Source organism: Temnothorax nylanderi, unplaced genomic scaffold (genome assembly GCF_030848795.1).
Source record: "Temnothorax nylanderi isolate EJ_2023f unplaced genomic scaffold, tnyl_v1.0 TNYL_tig0026_pilon, whole genome shotgun sequence".
NCBI classification, from domain to species: domain Eukaryota; kingdom Metazoa; phylum Arthropoda; class Insecta; order Hymenoptera; family Formicidae; genus Temnothorax; species Temnothorax nylanderi.
In genome coordinates, this window is record NW_027249088.1 from 463,342 (window position 1) to 484,106 (window position 20,765).

The following is a 20,765-nucleotide window of genomic DNA, read 5'->3' on the forward strand; positions in this document are numbered from 1 at the left end:
GGGAAGTACGTGTTACAGAAGCTTCCTAAACAGCCTCAAACTTTGACAGAATTTTTTATGATAAAATCTACAGAATCTATTTGGATTCAAGGAATTTTCATCATTTTAGTCGCAACGCTTCAACATCTTTAATAGAATTAGTACATAAGGAAAAGACAAAACGCAGTCGATTTTGTGCAGTAACATTATTCAGGGGTGGAGGGTGTTACTAATAAGATCATGATTACAATTTATTCCTTCTTGTATATTTCGTTTTACTTTGGTTAATCATTTACATACAATCATTTCGTACGGCGCGATCGAGCGCGTGTGCGCACACTTTTATCTTAGAGTTACTGTACATTACGTAATATTTAACAGTTCACTGTACAACAGCGTCGTAAATATTTTATAATACAGCGCAACAATGCGTAATTGACCGTGAAAAAATGGCATTATTCCAAACATGAAGGTTTAACAATGAAGTAGCTGTAAAGATGATTCCAAAACTAATTCCTATCAAATACCTAAAAGTGATCATTTACAAAAAATGTATATGTTCGTAAATTTACACGTAAAGCTTACTTCAAACATAATTCTACAATTCCATATGATATATCAACGAGGTATATATGTATACTACAATAACTACTCTATTATGTCATTAATACCTATATAATATATTTTTAATAGTTTATTATGTATTAATGACATACTAGTAGAATTATTATTAGCAAAAATATGCTATATTCCTTACATAATATATTATTAAAATTAACAAGATACGTAATGATACTCTATTATATAATGACAATATATATTATAATATAGTACATATGTGTACTATATTACGTACATTATATCACGTACTATACTTTCTTCATAATGCTTGTTATAATATATATTTTATATACTTTTATCCTAATAGATAATGTACATCGTTGCATTAATAAATGCAGTATACAAAAATATCGAGTTCTCTTCAACATTTGCATACATGTATTATAACTAGAATCAAGTATAATAAGTATAAAATTTAAGTAACCGTTTCGTTAAGTATTTCAGTTAAATGGGAGTATTCATTCATATGTTAATTAATACATTCGGATCGATATATTTATATTGAGTAAACTATACTAATCCATCATTATACGAATCTTGGAACAGTCAACAGATCTGCACTGGAAAACAAATTACTCAGGTAATCGGAAACGATATACTTCCGAACAGTCATCAAATTAGTATCATCGCATATTATTTATAAATATATAATTATATATAAATTGAAAAATTATATATATAATATTACGTGTATATATATAATATTACGTAATATACATAAATAAAAATAAATTGAAAATTTATATATAAAATATAAATATGCTTTTTTAGATTCATATATAATTTCAATTTAGTTTTTATATTTAATGAAGGTTATATTTTGCGATGTCAATATCCAAGATTCCCTGCGATTCTTATAAGATCTTTTACGGCTTAAAGCATGTATGACGGATATTGGTAAAGATTACAGTAAGTTTACTGTACGTAAATATCATCTTAGATATAACTTCGATTTATGATAAACCACGATCTGATCTCAGTGACTCGATTCATCATCGATCGACGTATGTGCTCGCTTTATCACAAGAATTATGTATTCGTAATTTCTGTAGTGCGCAAAAATGTAGAGTAGAAAAATATGACAATATTGCGGGGCTTAACTCGTGGCAGAAACTAGTACTAGATATTACGACGAGACGGCCACAGAGAATTATCTCGCAGAGACGATCTCATTAAAAAAACGATACAAAAATATGATTCATTAGACGCGTGTTACGCTCAACACATCACAACGTTATGATACTTAACGAAAGTATCGTGTCTATGACGTCTCGAAGAAAGACAACAATATGGTGTTGGTCTTATAGAGATGTAACATTCGTCTTCATATGCCATGCTGCACGTTTCATACATGTTTTTCTATATCATAATTAAGTATACTGGATCACATTAAGCGACCCGCTTTGAGAGATCTAGCTAACGAGACTCTGGTATATCAAAATTCATCAACGCTTCATCACGTTTCTCCATACTTGTTTACGTAGGCCTGCTTCGCCACCTTGGCCAGTTGATCGTGCATGCCCGGACCGGTCTCCTTTACTAACGAAGTAAATTGACTGTAGCTGTTTTTCAGTAATATGTGAGGGTGGTCGTATTCCTGTAAAAAAAATTGACATTAGAATTATGATTCAGTATAATTGCGCCCGTTCTTCGTTGATATTATCAAAATGTGAATCTCTATTCTTACGTTAAAAGTAATGATATACGCTCTGATAAAAAAAAATTTTATACTATTTTATAATATTTTAAAGAATTTTTTATATTTTTTAAATCTATAAAGCAATTTCTAAAAAAATATCTTAAAGATACTTTCTTCAAATTTTATAAGTTTTTTCGGAAATTATAGAATTAATCTGAGAAATTTTCTAAAACGTTATAAAATTTATATAGAAATTCTGAAAAATTACTAAAAACAAAGGTTTCTTCAAAGCTAAAAAATCTTGTGTTCTCAAACACCCAAATCTTAAAAATCTTCGAAAATTCTGATACTCTAAGAACCTAAGAGTTGCAATTGTTTTCAAATTGTCATAAAAATAACATCTTTTAAGAGGAGTTGTACTTACAGCCATACGACCCTTATCCATCACCAGAACCTTGTCACTGTCCATTATTGTGTTTAATCGATGCGCCACTGTGAGCATTGTGCACGTTAAGAATTTCTTCCTGATAGTCCGTTGAATCAACGCGTCAGTTTGCGGGTCTACATTCGCGGTTGCCTCGTCCAGCATCAATATACGATTGTTTCTCAGGATGGCTCTCGCTAAGCACACCAACTGTCTCTGTCCGACGCTGTAATTGCTGCCTCTGTCAAATACGCGGCTTTCCAAACCGTTTCCGATAATAACCGCCTCCTTCAGTTCAACCTGGAATTTCATTGCAAAAGGAATTATCGAATAGTGCAAAATGCTCGTAATTATTACGATGTACAATCTTAGGACCATGCTTGAAGTTTGATATTCCGGGATTTTAAGAATCCCGAAACTCTCGGATTTCTGGGACTTGGGATTTTAAGATGTGATGGTCTTCGGAGCGAGAATGTCGAAACCGCAGGATTTTTGAACGTCATAGCATTATATTACGTTTTCGATTAAGCACGAGTTTATTTTTAAATTATAAATCGTTCGAACCTCTTCGAGCGCCTCCCACAAATCCTTGTCGGGAAATTCGTCGAAAGGATCTAGATTACGTCTCAGAGTACCTGAGAACAAAACGGGATCCTGGGGAATGATGGATATGTTGCGTCGCAAATCCTCCAAAGCCATCAAACCCGTGTCCGCGCCGTCAATCTCGATGATTCCGTCCACTTTTGCCAATCGGAACAACGCTGATATCAGCGACGATTTCCCGGCGCCTGTTCTTCCCACGATACCAATCTGTGTAACGGTCAAATTACTTAAAGCATCTTAATAACACATCACGCATCCTTGCACTTATACCTTTGTATGATTTTTTTCTTTTTATATCATTTCTCAAAATAAAATAAAACAAAAAATGTTCTTACTTTCTATCAATCCTTCTTTACACAATTTCCTAATAATCAAAAACTATAAAAACTTATCGTAGAAAAAAATCACAGAAAGAATTTTCGAATATCTCGCGATCAAAAAGAAATAAAGGTTTTTTAATTTTTTGAGATTTAATAAATTTAATATTAAATTTCTTAAAGTCTCTTCCATTCTCTTTCTGTTCATCTATCCCTACAACATTTTTTTCACAAAATTACTGTACCTTCTCGCCGGGATAGATCACTATATTCAAGCCCTTGAGAACGGGCAGGTCATCGTCCGCGTAGCGCATATAAACGTTCCTGAATGTAATACAACCCTTGTCAGGCCAAGTTTTGGGAGCGTTGGATGGCAGCGCTAAATTCTTGTCCTTTTTCTTCACGTACGCCCCTCGGTCTCTCAGATTCGGTTCTGCCGGAAGCTGAATGTATTCGAGTACACGTTCCACCGCCATCATTTGGTTCGCCACCTCCGCGCTTTGTCGCATTCCCCACTGGATTAACCCGGTCATTGCCATTACCTGAGTGATGGCCAAACCGACCTCGCCGCCAGAAAATGCTGAAAGATACGCATAACATTTAATTCTATCGATTTTAGATTTCGTAACATACATTTCTAAACACTTTAATCGTCAATGTTTTATTTTATAGGCTAAGTATTTTTTATACATAATTTTAGTAATAAATAAACTTCCCTCAGACCTTCTAAACGCATTAAATTATTTAATATTTCTGATGTTAACTAGGAAGAAAAATTTTCAGAAAATAATGGTTTCAGAAAGTTATATGTTTTATCAAGTAAAATTCTTTATAGTCTCTTTAATAAATTAACATATTTTTTAAAAAAATATACTAATATTTTGCTTTTTTAGATTTATATATTTAAAAATAAAGAGAGAGATTAAGAGAGAGAGAACGATGTTTACATTGATTGAGCACCAAAAAGCTGAAGGTGACGAGTGAGGTGAAGACGAAACAAAACACATCCAAAAAGAATCCAAATGCCGTACTGATCACGATATACATGTAAGTAGTAGACGTGTGTGCATCTTGAAGTTTGTCGAATTCATGTTTGAGTATGTCCTGTGCGCAGTACGCTCTGATGGTCGTCAAACCGTTCAACGTGGCGTTTAAGTGAGTGAATACCGGCGAACGTACTGGAACACGAAAGAATATCGCCGTAAAGAAATCATATCTCCAAAAAATAAATTTTTGATGTGAACTAAAGTACTGTAAATTTCTTACAATTAAGAAAAAAGTAAAAATATAAACCGAGAAAATGAAATTTAAAAATAAATAAGCAAAAAAAGATGTCGAAAATAAAGAAAGTATATGAAAAATAAAGCAAATTTTTAATTTTATATTATTTGGAGAGTATTGCTAAACAAATATATATAATTAAATAGTAAGTAATAAATATACATGAAAAAATATATATATAATATTATATATATATATATAATAAAATAATATATATAAACAAAATTTTTTCATAAATTTTAAGAACTAAATAAAAAAAAAGCAAACATACACATTCCCTCCAGTCGTTTGATGTTCTTGCTAGTTTTGAGGTAGACCTTACGGATCCAGTAGAATATTACGCTAATAATCACAATAGGCACCAGGAAGATGGGATTAACCACGCAGGTCACTATAAGTGCTCCGAACATCATCATGTTCATCTGACCGGCGTCCAAGATCGCTTTGGGCAATAATTCGTCGATCGCGCCCATGTCTTTGGAAAATCGATTGAGAATCCTACCGCTTGGATTAGTGTCGAAAAATCGCATTCCTGTACGAATTAACGCACTGAACATCATGTCATGCAAGCGCTGGCTACACGTCATGCACGTCTTGTAGAAGACCAGAGATCTGGTGATCCCGACGAAGAAGATAGCTAGGATGATGCCAGTGTAGATATAGACGTAATTAATCACCGATGCATCTTCGATATCAATGTGTTCATATGTATTAGTCGTGTTCGTGTAAACGTCATCTGTTTGATTCAAGTTGAATTGCTTGGCATCGTAGTTTTGCTCTTCCATAAAATTGATTCTGGAAAAATTTAATCGAGAAGAAAAATTATCGAACGATGAATGAAGCAACTAAAAATGGCAAAGGATGATTTAAACGTCGCTCAATATTAATTGTAATCAATGCGCGAGTGTGCAAAGTTAATATACAAAAATTTGCAGATTTTGGAAAATTGAGTAATATTACAAAAAGCGTGAAGAAATATATGTAATAAATAATTATTTATACAAAGAAATGTTTCTTTAACCGATTTCATTGATATAGCATAAGTACTTACAAGAAAGGCACAAAGTAGTCGTTAAGACTGACGATGAATTGTGTGATGATGAACAGAAGCAGAACGGTAAAAGCCATGTATAAGTTGGCACCGGTTTGGAAGAACTTGATAAATATAGGACCCTTAACCATACCGCGCGATGTCCCTTCGAGACCATCGTTCAACTTCTCAGGATCTTCGTCTTCGTCCTCGTCGTCCGTGCCGCCGCTACTGGCTTCCGGAGTTCGACTCTGTTGAAGAAATTTTATCTGTAGTAATGTCAACCATTTTCCTTCGTCATTTAAATATTATTCGTTGTTAATATTAAATACGAGAACTGTAAAAGATCAGTTTATCTTTTCCAAATTGCCTTGAAAACAATATAAAAAGAAATAAAAATTATACTTCGCTAAGTTCTAGTTCTCGTTATCTTCTCTATTTCTCTCTTTTCTCTTCGACATTTTGTATATACATAGTTTATATCTTCACTTACTCTGTTACTCGAGGAGGAAAACTGTCGTCGTATGTTTATACTTTTTTCTAAGGACGAGTCGTCGATCGCTTCATTCTCCGCTGCCAGAAGTACTCCGTACTCGGGTCGATATTCCAATAAATCCTGATAATGCGAGAAGTACTTCATTCTTCCCTGCTCGAGCAGTATAATGGCGTCCACTCCCTTTATATACTGCAGCTGATGCGTCGCTAAAATTCTCGTTTTACCAGCTAGATATCTCTGAATGCACTCATGAAACAGGTGCTTGCTAACGTGTGCGTCGACCTGGAATTTCAAACGAAAGGTCCTTCATCAGGATTCATATTCAATGGCACGATCCCGCATCATTATTGTTCATCAAATTTGTTAAATCAAGTTGAATCACTTGCGTAAATTCTACATCATATATGGTACACGACGCCTGAAAGGATGAAATCAGAATGAATTACTGACTCGTTCGATGATCACCCACCGCGCTCAAAGGATCATCCAGCAAGTAGATGTCCGACTGCCTGTACAGAGCCCTGGCCAAGTTGATCCTGGCCTTCTGACCGCCGGACAACGAGCTGCCCCGTTCACCCACGACGGTCTGGTCGCCCTGCGGAAACTGCTTGAAGTCGCGCGCCAGGGCACAAGCCTTGACCACCTTCTGATACCGTTGGCGTTCGTAAGCTTGCCCGAAGAGTATATTCTGTCGGACGGTGGCACCGAAGACCCAGGCTTCTTGGCTGGCGTAGCTGACTCCGCCGTTGACCTTTACCTGACCTTCCGTCAGGCTGATCTCGCCCAGAATCGCGGACAGGAAGGAACTCTTGCCGTTGCCCACCATGCCGATCACCGCGTACAACTTGCCCTTTTCTATCTCCAGATTCAGATTCTCCAGGGTGTTCTCCGATTGCTTTTCCTCCCACTTGGCGGTAACGTTAATCATGTTGATGGCCCAGTTGTTCGTATCGTATATGATGGATGATTGTTTCTTTTCTGTGAATAAAAAAAAATTTTATTGCGAGTTAAGTTTTTCGAGAATAAATGTTAATAGAGTTAAATAAAGATTGCATGTTCTTCTTAAGTTCCTTGAATTCTGAATCTCTACCTCCAACAAAATTAGCGGTGTTTTTCAGCAAATCGCTGGCAACGATCATCAGACCGTTTTGTTTTCTACGGTCGCTGTTCTCATCCAGTTCCTCTCCGCGTGGCTCCAGCTGATTCTCCACGACGTCATCGTCGATGTATGGCAGATCCGGTTTGGAGAAATTTCGCTTGAAATCGGAATTCATATTGACGTAGCCGGAGGACGCCTTGGAGATAACAACGTTGCTGCCCCGGAACTCCTCGAACATGAGGAAGCCCTGGAGCCTCCGTATGGCCACCATACACTCGGCCAGCTCGGCGAAGCCGCGCACGAACATGCCGGCCATGGTGTGCGCGAGGATGTTGAAGTAGGACGAGACAACGAAGACCTTGTCGGCGGTCAGATCGTTGCCGAACATCAGCATGGAGACGAGGGTGCAATAGAGCGCCATTCGCGTTGTGAACAGATTGAAGGTCATGTAAATACCGCGGATGTACGAGCTCTTGGTAACCACTCGTAGCTCGAGCTTACGCGCCAGCTCGACCATGGCGCAGAACGGCTTTTCCCACGCGTACATCTTGATCACCTGCACTCCGGAAATGATCTCATCCATCAGCCGGACCCGCTCGTCCGTCTTGATAGCTGTCTGGAGACGGAACTTCGACGATAGCTTGCCGGTATAAGCTAAAATCACGAGAGTAGGAATAGAACGTCTGCGGCAAAATAACTTATTTCATAAAAGGTCTCTCCGGATCAGAGGAGTAGTATTTTTAATTTATTTCTCCGTGTGCGCAAAGGATAGTAGTTTCAAATTTTCGTGGATTTTGGAAGAGAAGAGAACGCGACTCGACGCAAGAGACTCACATTGGATTGGCACGACCACGAAGACCGCGGCGATGCCGATGAGACCGGCATAGCTGACCTCCTGATAAAGAATATAAGCCACGATCAGGGCGGAGAGAGGTGCCGTCCACATGTAATGAATAAAGATAGAGACGAGATCGAACCTATTGACATCGTTGGCCACTAAATTAACCACTTTTCCGGGTGCTGTCTCGCCCAACGCGGATTTGCTCAGACGCAGCGCCTGCGAGACAAATACAAAACATCCGTTATATAATCTGAGAACGTTAGAGAATCATATAATAGAGAAAATATTCAAGTCTATTAAAGTCGGCCACAATATTGTCCTGATCTTTTATAAGCTTCAAAGGAAATTTTTTATTAAATTTTTATTAAATTTTTTAATTTAAAAGATTAAAAAAACTGGTTTTTTTTACTTTTTGTTAGGTTTTCCATTTCTTCCCTCTTTTGTTATAATTTTTTTACTTTTCTTGCAAAGAAATATTTCCTTCGAAGAGCAAAAGAGTGTGGGACCAGAGTCGCTTGCTTCCTAGACATAACTTCCCATACAGCACACTTGTCCAAAAGCAGGACATAAGACGTCTAAAAGATGTCTTATGTCCCAATTTCGGACATGGTGCTGTCTGGGTTGGCATTCACTCTTTATTTCCTCCCACGTTATATGTTAGTCTAAATTTTTTTCGATATTTTATTTCTAATATGACCAACCTTTCTGTATACTACGGAGCAGACGGCCACGCGAACTTTGGCGCCCACGTGGAAAGCGCCGAAGATCGCTTGATTACCGCTTATCACGTTCATGCCAGTAGCTATGCAGATACCAGCAGCATACCACAAGGCACTCTCGTACAATTCCACTGAATCTTTCCGGAAGTAGCGCAGGAGACCACCCAACAGTAACGGCGTGCCTAATCTGCAAAGTTTCGCGCGTTAAGTCTTTACATGTTACTATTGAACGTTATTATCCTAAATTCTACGCCCTGAATACTATTATTATAATAATAGTAATTATATTATTATACTATTATGATACTATTTATTAGTACATCAACTTTATTACTGCAACAACGCGTTTAAAAATATCTTCTGTTTAAATTCTTTCAGATACCTGCTTCTTCTTTTAAACATGTTTCCCCTTTATTTGAAGTTTTATCGCTCCACATAACACATTTGCGAGTATAATAACGCGTCGCAAATAATGTGCCACTTTTTTGTTTAAACGCAAACGTAAAAAATACTTAAAAGAATTCTATATAATTCAGATTATTTTCTGTTTTTCTATATATATATACAAGAAATTGAACTTCAAAGCATTATGCTATCTTTACTTAATTTATCTTAAAAAATAATTTTAATTACAAGTTAATAATCAATGGTAAGTCCGTATCCGTATTTCGTTATACAAGATCAACATTGTTGAACGAGTAAAAAAAACTAACGTCTTGCTACATAAAATAAAAGTGCGCTAAATAAAGTATGAGAGATTTAATGTATGAGGTTGAACGAGATGGTGAGTACCTTATTACGAATTCGTTGAGAATCTGTATTATTCCCAGCATGGAGTACTCCCATAGGAATGTGCGGAAAATAGTCCTCAACAAACTCGGACTGCGTTTCCATTTCTTCGAGTTTTCCAACTCGATATTCCATCGTCTGCAAATACATCGATGTATCACGTATATTTATAATTATGTATAATTATAATTTTTACGCTTGTATAAAAGGGCGGTGCAAAAGAGGAAGAGAATCGCTGAACGTTTTTTCTCTTCTTTCTTCTTCTTCTTCTCTTTTCTTGTATATAAACTTCTCATACTTTATACTCACTTTTCTAATCGATCTCCGAGCAACTTCGATCGGTCGACTTTCAAGGGATCAAATAAGTCGTCTGGGTCTAAAGCTTTTTTGTATCCTGTCTTGAATAAACTAATAGTCCACCTGATTCAAAGTAATTTATGTAAATTAGACATTAGATATATCTCTCTCTTTCTCTTATCAAGTAGCGTTAGATTACAAATGATAAGAACGATAGGAATATGACAGTGTTAAAACTTGGAACTGAGAGATTCAAAATAACTCCGTACGAAATTATATTCAGTAACATGACAAAGCGCTTTTATTATTTAGCTTCGCAATATGAAGAGTCACGTTTGAAGACAAGGCGACATTGCGTGAAGATAAGAACTAATTTGAGGTACAAGTCATGCCAAGCAGTGCATACATTTGCAGTATACATACTTTAACATGAAATGTTATTCCGAATCGGCCGTAGCTGAATACTTACTAACGCAACAAATTATTACGATTCAAAAGTTAAATTACGCAAATTAAGAATTTGAACGTGCAAATATTACAGAAAACTACTTACAGAGATATCTAAATATTTTTATAAATAACCGAACTTTTAGATAAATACCCAAAATAATATAATATAATATATGATAACTTTATCGAGTGCAAATAGCAAAAGACAGTGGCGAGATAGTGCAAAAACAATCGCAGTTAAAAAGCAAGGCTACAGTTTTAGCCAGCTGATTTGATTGCCTAATTAATTCAGCTATTGGTAAATATAAACATCCAAAGCAAATCCTTAGATATTTAAATATTCTACATTTAAGTATCCAAGCTTAGACACCTCCAGATTTTACGGAGGACCGGGAGAGTCTCGTCGGAAGAAGATCTGACGATCCGTGAAAAATGGTGCGACTCACCACCAAAGCAACATCGACACGATGTTCGCCTTCTCCCGCGGATTCGGCTTCGATCTGACTTTCGTTGAATCCATTGGTCCTTACGCGCGGCATTAACTCACCGCGAACTGCCACTTCCACGGTTAAAAGCAATCGATTAATTTTAACGGGTTTTACCGCAGCGATTATCAACACTTAGGCACTTTCGCTCGGCGTTGAATAATCGCCCCCTTTTTCGCGAACGGGAAAAATAATGTCTTCACTATTTCAGCAGTCTATGGTGTTAGTGTCCTTTCTTCGATTGTCACAAATTATCGACAATGCGAAGATTCTTCTCTTAACGCGCATAGATTGTCAGCCACCCGGTATAATTGGCGATCTCTTCACGCGATCGTAATTAGATTGAAATTAACACTTCACATATCTCGTTGTATCAGCTGCTTGCAAATATCGCCACTTCCCACACGGATCGATCGGGGCAAATCTTATCGCGAATTCTCAATGAAGTCTTCTTGAAAGTGGAGTGAGGTATCAGTCATCGATACTCGTGTTAACATCTGTCGCTTCTTGTGATTTATCTTCGAGTGTCTGCTTCCAGTTTTCAGGATGTCCGTGAATCTAACAATTTTTATAAGTGACAACTATTATATCTGTCAAAGACATAATTACATAACTGTAGTTACATAATTGTAATTTAATCATCATTGCAATTATTATTTAATAATTATTATTTCTGTGATAATACAAATAGCAACGCTTAGGTAATAACTCATTTGCCTTAATGATTTTCAACTTGAGAGACAATTACAACTTACTGATTGTAAGTCTTTCCTTTTCCACCGCTAGTAAAAATGGTGTTTTTGCAGTTCTGTCTGTTATTGCCACGGTGAGAATAAACGTGTGAGCATTAGTGATGATTGACGAGGTCCGCTCTAATGAAACGAGGACGATCAACTTGTCGATTCAGGATCCAAATGATTTGTCGGGTTTCGTCAATCTGCGTTTCAAGAAAAAGCCTGTATCACGTGTCAGCTCCCGTTCCCACCTTATCTGGCTACACGCAATTTGTTTGTCCGCTGTGTCACTTTTCAAATAACACGGAAGGTCGTACAATCTCGCGACATTATACTGTAATTATCTCTTGATGAATAACGAAGTTGATTAGCACGATTGCCGTTAATTCGCCGTCATTTAACTAGCTTCTTGTTTCTATGGCGCAAATTAAAGACGAAACTGAGAAAACTGAAATCAAGTTTAAAGAATTGTGAAGAACAAAATAAAAATTGGAATCAAAAATAAAAAGAACTTGGAAAATTAGAGAATATTAAAGTTAAAAATTATACGAGAAAGAAATTAGATTAAAAAATGATTAGATTAGAAAGTTAAATTTGAAAAGTAACACAGCAGGCAAATGACCTTTTATGCGGTATCAAAATTGAAAGCTGATAATTACTTAATTATTTCAATATCAAATTTATTTAGCAACATGTACAAAAGCGCCGTTATCCAAGTTGTTCCAGATTTATGCAATTAGTCTCCTCATGCGGGAATAAAATCGATATTTTGCTAAACAGTATCGCTCTATGGGGAAAAACCATTTATTACTTCGACGCGCGAGGAAAATACAGAGTTTATCGGTCGCTGACCGAAAATGATCTACGATCGTGCTTCACGCGTGAGAAATAATAGCGTCAATAAAATATGTATAATATAGATAAAGACTCTAGCGTTTCTGATGGCCATTACCTTCATTATGTTTAATTGGATTAATTATATTGTACTCGTTTAATTGTCACAATTAAAATAATCGTCAGAAATAACATCTTTATTACCCCGGAACTCTTGAAAATACATTTAAAGTTCTTATCTCCTACGTGAAACCGTTTCAGAGTACATTTCTTTCACGTGCAATTGAATTTTTTAAATTTACACTTATACATATATGCAATACAATTTAATACTTCTGGACGCAGTGCGAAAAAGATTAGAAAGGCAACCCAGAAATTTTACTTCCTCTAGGACTAAGCTGTTCATTAAAGAACACCTTAGATTCTTACGCCTCTGAATTTATGGATCTCATATTACGAGACTATGTTTCCTGTCGTACGTATAAGGGCGGAACGCCCTAGGTCTGAAGGAAACCAGCTCAAACTCTTGACTGTTATTTCAGATTATCCTGAGCCTAGAATTAGGCCTAGCATTTTTACAATATACCATAAGTGTGTGTGTGTGTGTGTGTGTGTGTGTGTGTGTGTGTGTGTGTGTGTGTGTGTGTGTGTGTGTGTGTGTGTGTGATATAAATCGTGATACTTTTTTGGGGAATCTAGACTAGCGTCTACAGCTGAATCCGGTCCTGTTCGAACTCGCTGTGTAAATTCGTAGGTCAAACTGAATTGAAAGGAAAGGCGAAGTAACGGTTGTCTCACCGAGGCATCGGTAACCGTGAAGATATTTAAAAATTAAAAACAAAATGTATATAAAACAAAAATACTCAAGATGTCAGAATATGTGTAAAATAAGTATATGAAATATACATGTGGCACCAATTGAGCGAATGTTGTAATTATGTAATTGACGTGTAATTAACACGAGGATCTTGATGATTCAATTTACGAAGTAATTTATAGGAATATTTCTAATATTTCTGCGATCTGAATTGATTCTACGAATTCAAAAGAGATGGCTGGCGAAACATTTCTCGTTCACTACCAGGAGTATCGCGAACCACGTGAGTTGCACGTTATTTTGAGGTGTTTTCCAAGAAAGTGATATACCACAGAGTGATAGCGGAGCTAGTGATAAGGCTTTCTATGTGACTTAAACATCAGCAGAGTAATTAGATTCAGACAATTAAAGTTGCAATACAGAAAAGTGCAAACATCTCGCAACGCCTGTTTGCCGTTAAATTTACATCATCAGACTTTAGAATAAATCTGACGCGAATTTAATTTCTGTTTGAAACTTTACACCATGCGTGCATTTTAATATGTATTTTATACATATAATATAAAAATACACTTATATATACTTACTTTTATTTACCTTACTTGTATATAAATTATATAAAATATAAAATTAATATATATTTTATATATGTTTATATTTTAATTATTCAAATATTTTTATGTTATATATAAAATTGCAAAATTATAAATAGAACTTTAGTTTGATTTCTGACGTTGATTACAGACGGCTTAAAAAGTGGGCCTTCGAGTCTCGCTATATTGTAATTATTTTTATTTATATCAAGGCTCGGTTCAACGTAGTTTGTAATTACTGCGATAAACTTTTTCTTTAATATAATGCAACTGACAATCGAGAATTTGTTCGTCGTATTGAAACGTTCCGCATTAAAAATACGTCGCCAAGGACAATAAATTCGAAACAAGTGTTGCACCGGGGGCTTTGTACGTGCTTTACACTGAGATTACTTTGGATGATTTATGTTTTATGTCACAGCATTTTTTACGCGCTATTACGAAACCGAGGTGATAACATAACGAGTAAACGTTCTGTCGATAAGAACTTACATCCACATACAAGGATCGTTTTGCAACGAGTCACATTAAGCGAAGTATTGAAGAAGTATCGAAGAGGTAAAGTGAGAGAAAGGCATGATCCTAAACATTTTAATCGACATGTATCTTACGGCAATACATATTGACAAACAAATGCGATTACAAAGAGCCGTTGTCGTTAAACGCGCGAAATGTTGCAACTTGGCGTACAGTCACAATACCCGTTATGCAAATCCGATTAACGCGTATGTCAAGGCAAAACAGCAAAACGTTTCCTCGACACTTTTAATGGTGTCCCGCTGCCTGATAAGTCTCTATCGATTATAAATGACGCGGAGCACTTCCAGCTGATTTTTATGCGCGAGATTTAGACAGCAGGAATCATGCTGATCATCACACGCAGGTCGCGTCATCAGTGCGAGCGAGAATATGTCTTCGGATGTCATATTATACATACTTTACTTTGTTATAATAATTACATAACAATGCATATTTATTAAAAAAATAAAAAATAAAATGCGCAGTTAAGTTGTAACTTAATAGTCCAAGTTCAAGCTACAGTGACAATCCAGTGAAGATAGAGACGAAAGTGTAGTGTAATTTCTATATCTCTTCATTTCTTCACCGAAAATTACTGAAGGATATACCGGCTTCGGCTGAGAATTAATATCAGTGTTATCTCAAGCATTTTATCTGTTTTATATGGAACGTAGCTTGCAGAGATTAATCCAGAAGCAAGAGCATTAACGCATTAGCCTGACGCCGAACTCGAGCGGAGTTCGCGGAAGAACAACAGCGTGACAACGACATATATATAGCTCGGCTGTGTGTTAGATCAATGGTTAAAGAAAGAGTAATTGGCGGTCGCGGGCCGCCGGAGTAGTAACGGAGTTATATAATACGTTTCCTGAAAAAAAATAGAACCGCGGATCGCGGAATCGTTCACCAGACAGAGCCGTAACCAGACGGACCCCGTCGCGCCCCGGAAATCCCCGTAGATTATTTAATCGTAATTAAAAAATTACAACAATTACTATGGATACGAAACAAATTTATGGATACTTAGGTTGTTCTTAAAATAGGCGATTAAAATTTATGATCTTCTCAGATCCAAAAAAATCAATGAGGTTCGCCAGTTAAACGGCATTGACGTAAGAAGACTGTCATATAAACACGTCCGTGAATGCATTTCTTTGGGCATTAAAGAAACATCAAAAACTGTGTGTACAGAACGGCGTCGAAGATTGTTGACGAAATTGTTTCAACGTCCGAATAAACTGTTCGATCCGAATAAACCGTTTAAACTTTTAAATCGTGTAAATGTTACTTGATACTCGAATGTTAAAGCGAGATGTAAATAAACATAGTGAGTAGCAAACAAGACAAGAAGTGTCAATGGACACATATCGAAAACATGCAACAGTATTTATCTGCAAAACAGTTTCTTTCAGGTGCAAAATACATATTGCTAATTTAATATATTTAATTTATTTGGATACATCCTTCAATAAGATAGAGATTATTGCAAACTTAATTTCTGTTCCTTAAGAAATTCGTTTCTTAAGAATTCCGTTTCTCTAAGAAATACGCTTTATATTTGTAACACAAATATAAATAAACAAAACTTGATTATTTCAAAAGTAATCAAGTTACTTTTGTCCTATTTTATATTTATGTTTATATATTTTATTAATTTCGTCGTTGTCGACCATTTCATTAATTTCTATAAATTACAAAAGTTTCTCAAAATCTTAAATATACTCCGGTGTTAGAGCAAAGATATGAGTTTCCGATTAACATATCACTATTAGAATCGAATGCGCTGCGTATCGCGACGTCGCTGAAAAGCCAATTAAGAGATAATTGAATGCATCGAGACAAAGACGCGTTGTGTGTTAATAACTCTTCACTGAGGCCTAACTCGTGAGACGTCGGGTCAATTGTTCAGCGACGCGTGATACGTAATCTTTACTGAAACGTACACAGTCTGATCGTGACTCATTGCGTTTCGCGCAGCTAAACGAGTGAGTCTCTGGAGCGGCAAAAATGCATTCGCGATTTTCCTCGCTGTTTTTGAAAAACAGTCTCCTAACTTGGGACTCATTTTCCAGGAAATCATCTCTCTCTCGCTTGTATATTTGAACATCCAGCCAGTGAAACGAAATGCCGTTCAAATGGCGGATATGTTGGAAAGACGGAAACAGATTATTATTTGCTCTTCATTGCAGAATGAATAAAAATCTGGAGCAATCGTATTCATAGGAAGAAGCAGCGAAACATAACGAGATAAGAAACAAGGAGAAGAATCGGGAAATACGAATGTGAGAATACGGAGTTTTTAGCGGGATCAAGGATTTCTCGGAAATTTTGGCAATTTTCCTCGCAATCGAAACAATTTTAATTCTTATGAGTGACTTTCCGCATCTAAGAATCGCGAGAGAATCGAGGAAAGAATTCCAATAATTTAAATTATAAAAGCGTGAAGAGAAATTAAATAATAGACGGAGAGGCAGCTGGAGTGGGCACAGCGATATGCGCTACGCATAGCAAACAACACTGTGTATCAGCTTATCGACATTTAGTAGTGATCACATGCGAATCCAACGTATGAAGGCCAACGCGTTTTAGTGGGCTTATGGAATTGTTTCGAATACAACGAATATAACAAAAATCTCGAATCATTACGAATCCAAACAAATTTCTGAGAGTTTTGAGTCTTGATATATAAGAAAACCTTGAATATTTTCGAAAATGCATTTCTTATCTTCCACGTAGCACTTTACGTTATTATTTCAATTCGCAGACGACAATTATATATATTTTCAAGAATTTTAAACATTCTCTCTTCTTATTCAAGCACTTCTGAGGAAAAGTTTTCTAGACGTTTAAGATTTTCAAGAGTTTCAATAAGACACGCAAAACTTACAAAATTGAAGAAAACCTCCTTTTTCAAATAATATTCGAACAAGTCCAAATCTTTATATAATTGAATTGTTTTAAAACCTTCAGAAGAAAACGATTCGAATCACTTCTATCACTTGTTCCCTAAGTCTGACAAGTAAAGTATGTTTTGTTGTGTAAAAGATAAAGTAATAGATGTTTCATCACATCAGATATATGTATATCACAAATGTTTCATCAGATATATAGATACAATTATTTGGGATGACAAACGCTATCATCAGATTAAATACAAAATAAGGAAAAAAGATGAAACTTTAAATTTGTTTCCAAATAAAAAAGATTATTATGTGTTATAAAACCGAAAAGATTTAAATACAGTAAAAGGAGAGATTAAAAAACATGTTCACATAAATTTATTCATAAATAAAAAAAATTATATATAAAATATGTAATACATATGTATATTCTACATGTATATATATTATATTGTGGATATTTTAAGACGAAAATTGCACATCAAGGTATTCTTGACACCAAATGTATAAACAGTATATCTTCTTTTATTTACACTGATTAAGACTTTCTTTTTTCTTCTGATCTTTTTCTCAATCGACGGTTTTTGTAGTCGCCGAATGGAAAATTGTGAAAAAAAGTTCAGGACGTCGCGATCGATTCTCCGTAAAGTGTATTGATCGAAACTTACATGCATTAAATATTAATTATGAACACGTATATACGGTAATCCGCAAATTATAGTTTTGCTGAACGTTACTTTTCTCTGGTACTTTATAATTTTTTAAATAATTTCTCCAGTGACGGAATCACAACATCGAACCTTAAAGATATCAACAATTGTTATTTGAGTATTATGAGACAAAAATAATTTTTTTTTTCGTAAAATTTATTAATATAATTATATACGTTTTCAAAACACAAATGTATTTTTCTTGACTTAACTTCTTCATTTTCTCGATTCACATTTGTATCTTCAAACACACATACAAATGTGTATTTCTTCAATTTAATTTCTTCATTTCTACAATTTATATAATTCTTTATTTTAATTTCTTCATTTTTAAACGTTTTGTCAATTGACGAGTCATTACAATTAAAAAACCTTCATGTTTAGAAATCGCGGGAACAAGTATCAATTTTAAATTCAAACATCTAAATTGAATCTAAATTTCTAAGTATCTTCTACAAAATGCTAAAAATGCTAAAAAAGCTCGACACAATACGAGCATGCCTCGTTCCGATGATGTTGGCGTACACCGCGCGGGGTATTTTGAGACACACTCGGTGAACGATGACGCGCTCAAGACACATCATGACGAGGGCGAATATCATTTGCAAAGTGACTTGACTTTGTGACGTAATTCTGCCGTGACGTGAGATACACGAGGAACGGAAGATATCCAGCAGAGACGAGTTACGCTCGAATAACGATTGTGAGTGCGAACGTAATTGATATACCGGCTGTTTCAAGCATAGCACATCTACTATAGATATAGTAACAATAGTAATAATAATATATATAATAATATGTATGTAATATATAATAATAATAGATAATGATAATATTAAATAATAATAGTAGTAGATAATTGTAATAACAGTATTATAGTAATAGTAATAGTAATAGTAATAACAGTAATATTAATCATCGATAATAATAGAATTGTTGTCTCTTCGTTTTGTTAAAAGAAAAAAATTATTTTAAATTACACATATTATTTTTATATATTAATAGATATTAATTTACATAAATATTATTTATCATATAAGGAATAACAAATATAGATATACAGGATTGTAACGTTTTCTTTCTCAGGGATATTATTTCTTGAAAAAAATTAGAGCCAATTTCTCCGTAACTATTGGAATAGCAAATAGAAAAAAAATCAAGATACTTAGTTAGAAAATTACCGGTTCTACAATATCCTCCATCTCTTATTTATTTTCACATCATAATTAAAATCGCATCAAGATTCAAGAGCACTGAAGATGCGATCAAAATGACTTATTTTGAATATAAGAGAAACGGGCTAATTAAGAATCAGACGCGGTAAATGATGCGCGAAAGTTATTTGTATTTTAAATATTTACATATTTTCCAATCTTAGTATGTATTTTGACTTATTTTGAGAATAAAGCCGTATAATCTAACGTGCTTCGAGGAACATTAACAAATTACAAACTCGCGCCTTTTTACAAATAAATATGTTATTAAAACTCACCATTGAAATGAGATAATCTCATCTCTATGGAGATAAATTAATGAATTGCAGATACCATAAAAAACAACATAATTAAATTTATACAAAGTATATACAACATCAGCGATGTATGGAGCAACAGTTAGAACGGTTTATATACGCTGTTTTAAATTTATATTACAACTGGACGTAACGTGTATTATTAGACCACAATATAAACCATTACTCCACGATTCATAGAAGAGAAATGTGCCGCGGTACGGCAAGAAATGACAGAACTATTTTTGGCAGACTCCGCGGAGATCGAGGCTTAATCAGAACCGATCCGCTATGTCATCCTCAAGCACCTCAAAACAGATGTTGCTCGACCGGTCGAACCCCGCCGTTTAAGCTTGTGTTGTACTCACATGTGTATCGTTCCTACGTAACCGGATTTTTCACCTTGCTCCCTCACAAATTCATCATGCACAAGGTCGCACGCATACACACATACGCAGGCAACGGGGATAGCGGGGAAGACGACTGGCCGCGACGACGTCTGCGCGGACACTGAGCTCGCATTGAGCGTCGCGCCGTCCTCGCCAGTTCTCGCTACATCACGTGGCATGCAATCGTCGTCAACCGCTCGACCAAAGAGCTAAGGGATGCCTAACAATCGCGATTGAAAACTCTGGGAGGGGAAGAACCCTCTATTAGAATCCCGCGGGTCTAGCCACGGTTCGCGAGAAGTCCCGCTGTTCTCGGATAAAAGAAATCACGACCTTCACGAAGTATAAAATTAAAGACCGCTCCTCTCTCGTAATGTTCCAGTAATATTCTTATCGGCAGCTTGTATAATATGTAACAGCTTCTGGCTTCTATGCCGGCTGGGATTTTAATAGTTTAGGAAGGTCATGGCCAGCAGACGCGTCAAGATAATTAAGCTTCTCTTATATCTGAATCTATGTCAAACGCAGTAGTATCGAATAAAAACACAAAATTCTGTAATTATTAATGAATTAATAACAATGTATTCACAGAGATGTAAGATTAAACAAAATGTCCCAAATCTGGGGGAAAGACATGGACATAAAGTTACTTCTTAAAATTTCAAAGTGTTATGATTTTCAAGCCGTTA

At 35.6% G+C, this 20,765-nt stretch overlaps 1 protein-coding gene across 1 annotated transcript; it reads right to left on the reverse strand.

Moving 5' to 3' along the window:
• Nucleotides 1-223: 223 nt before the first annotated feature.
• Nucleotides 224-20,210, reverse strand: LOC139769957 (ATP-binding cassette sub-family C member 4). Its single transcript, XM_071701498.1, has 17 exons — nt 20,056-20,210; nt 11,826-12,007; nt 11,032-11,628; nt 10,148-10,258; nt 9,842-9,976; nt 9,032-9,236; nt 8,324-8,546; nt 7,481-8,143; nt 6,860-7,368; nt 6,388-6,672; nt 5,916-6,145; nt 5,136-5,659; nt 4,531-4,761; nt 3,829-4,163; nt 3,228-3,473; nt 2,664-2,963; nt 224-2,197 (listed from the first exon to the last, which is right to left on the reverse strand). The coding sequence occupies exons 3-17, from the start codon at nt 11,103-11,105 to the stop codon at nt 2,057-2,059; spliced, it is 4,212 nt and encodes a 1,403-aa protein (XP_071557599.1). The 5' UTR covers nt 11,106-11,628; nt 11,826-12,007; nt 20,056-20,210; the 3' UTR covers nt 224-2,056.
• Between the last annotated feature and the right edge of the window lie 555 nt (nt 20,211-20,765).